This window comes from Perkinsus marinus (genome assembly GCF_000006405.1).
Source record: "Perkinsus marinus ATCC 50983 genomic scaffold scf_1104296952016, whole genome shotgun sequence".
Taxonomy (NCBI): domain Eukaryota; phylum Perkinsozoa; order Perkinsida; family Perkinsidae; genus Perkinsus; species Perkinsus marinus.
This window is the reverse complement of record NW_003209056.1, coordinates 1,622-3,960: the sequence shown is the minus strand read 5'-3', so window position 1 is coordinate 3,960 and position 2,339 is coordinate 1,622. Positions and strand designations below refer to the sequence as shown.

General features: G+C 50.4%; 1 protein-coding gene across 1 annotated transcript; it reads right to left on the bottom strand.

The window, feature by feature from the left end:
- Positions 1 to 269: 269 nt before the first annotated feature.
- Positions 270 to 2,062, bottom strand: Pmar_PMAR027090 (hypothetical protein; the record flags this gene model as incomplete). Its single annotated transcript, XM_002777331.1, has 10 exons — positions 270 to 371; positions 485 to 652; positions 710 to 819; positions 875 to 938; positions 1,067 to 1,094; positions 1,136 to 1,270; positions 1,315 to 1,514; positions 1,561 to 1,708; positions 1,864 to 1,965; positions 2,022 to 2,062. 10 exons carry the CDS (start codon positions 2,060 to 2,062, stop codon positions 270 to 272), a joined length of 1,098 nt encoding a protein of 365 aa, XP_002777377.1.
- Between the last annotated feature and the right edge of the window lie 277 nt (positions 2,063 to 2,339).

The following is a 2,339-nucleotide window of genomic DNA, read 5'->3' as shown; positions in this document are numbered from 1 at the left end:
AAACCCTCGTCGAGCTCTCTCCAACGCTGCAAGAACAGTCCTGATATCCTTATCGTGCACTGATGTATCGTCAAACGCAAAATTGGCTACATGGAAAAATGCCGTACCGGTTTTGACTTGGTACTCACTCTGTGCATATCGGTGCTTCTTTGACATCCCATAATCCCTCCTTATCCTTTTTCTTGACAAGTCCGCCTCACTACTACTACTCAGAGACTACAAACGCAAAATGCTTGTTCCGAGGGAGACAATTCTCGTGATATCCATGATCAAGTAGGAGGTATGCCCACTGACACCAACTGAGCTCGCAGCCTCGCGCGACCCTGCTTATTTATAGAAGCCATGGGGTCGTTGTTGATCCGTTGGAATAGCTGAAGAGAATGGAAGCATGAAAAAAGCGAGGGATGAATAGGGACTCCCTTTTCAAGAGGGAATGAGGAGTACTGTGGAAAAATCTTCACCGTGCGTGCACGAAGATACTCACCATCCGTAGGATATGTTCTTTGGCATCCCAAGTAAGTTGACCGATATCAATATCAACAACCCCCTCTCCCAGTCTAGCCTTATCAAGCGCCTTCGCCAGCTCATCCACATCGTATAATGCTGATCTGTTGATTCCCTCTAGCGACAAGGCTGGCACCTCTCGTGGACGCTGAGACCATGAGTCCTGTGGTAGTGGGATGTGACGGAGGAGTGGTATTACGCCCACCTCATTGAGCCTTTCATCCTCGTTCTTTTCGTCATCACTATACCCTTGCTCCACACCTCCTGTGAGGAAGGTCTCTGTGCCATGCTCAGTAGCCTCTTCTTCATGCGATCCTAACATAACTATACTGCCTTCAACAGGTAGTAGCACGCATGCACAACACCTTACCTGGACTGGGAACAATACTTCGTTGTACTTCGTGACGTCGGCCTCTACTAGTCCTCTTACCCCCCTGAAAACAAGGCGCCCCATTGACAAGCCGATTTCTCTCCAACAGTCGTATCCTGCCTTGAGCATGCGTGCAGCCGTGGAAGCCGAGCCTGCCGGTGCTGCCTTTTGAGCTCGACAGTTCGCAATCACCTCATGCAAATATTCTTCAATTAAGGACCTGCACCGAGGCAATCTCAGACCGAAGTGGATCGGCCTTACCTCGATCGCAACACAATAAGTGCTGTCCTCTTCATCTCCTCTAGCTTCTGCGTCACTCGTTTCAGCTGAGATTCCAATAGCATTTCCCTTGAGGTCGGCGGGCAACTAGTAGAAGCTTCAGAGCCCCTCCCAGCCCTGCATGTAGACCTCCTATTCCACGCGCGCGCCCGATGGCTCACCTCGCAACACTCCTCGCAGTGGGCTCAGGACGGCAAGCATCTGTGATAGTATACGTCCTCTCAGTGTTAGGCGACAGAGCGACCCTCCGCATAGTGGATCTCTCAGTATCGGCTTCCAGTGCGAAGGGCGTGTTCAGCTCGCCCAACTGCTGGTAGAGTGCTTTACAACATTTGAAGAGCTCCTCATTCTTCTCATGGACCTAGTAGCGCTTCCGCCCCTCAGCTCAGGTCCAGCTGTAATCCCACCTTAGCCATTTCGGACTTCATTTTCCTGGCTTTATTCATAGCAGCCAATTTCATTTCTTTCGCTTCCCTCAACTCGGCTCGAGCCTTATACTTGTCATTTTCCGACTCCTTCAGTTTGTTGCGTAGTCCCTCCATATCTTGCGCGAATCTGATCAAAGAAAAGGACCTCCTCCCTCTCTTAGGAAAACAACCAATTTGATATTCAACCTAATAAACCACATATGAGCGTACAGCTACTCCGCGCTATCAAACGCAGCATGCTACTCCCTGATCTTCACGCGCCCGAGAGAGTCCGCCCTGTACTGCTCAATCTCCTTCGGCTCGAGTACAACCTTCTTATGCTGAACCATAGCCAGTTCGAACGGACAAGCATTCACGAACCCACCCGTCGGGAATCCTGGGGCACTCGAGATATGTCCCTGTCAATAACAGCTAATGATGACACTGTCGCTTTCACTCACTCCAGCTCATCAGTCTTCCGTTGCAGTTCTAACCCTCCCATCTGGCGGGAATTTACTAAGCTCGTTTTGACCTAAAATGGTTAGTATATGTTCTGGCAATGAACAAGCCTACATACGCATTCTGACGCATTTCGCTGGGCATCTCTCTCTGGACGATCCAACTCGGCCCGAAGCCGGTCTCCCTGCTCGCGCAGCTCTTCTGCGTGGTGCCTAGGGATAGTGTAAGACCCTTTACGACGCCCTTAGCCGGTATAGATGAGCAAGTTAAAACGACGTAATACATGCCTGTCGATCGCCCAAAGAATGATGGGTAGACTC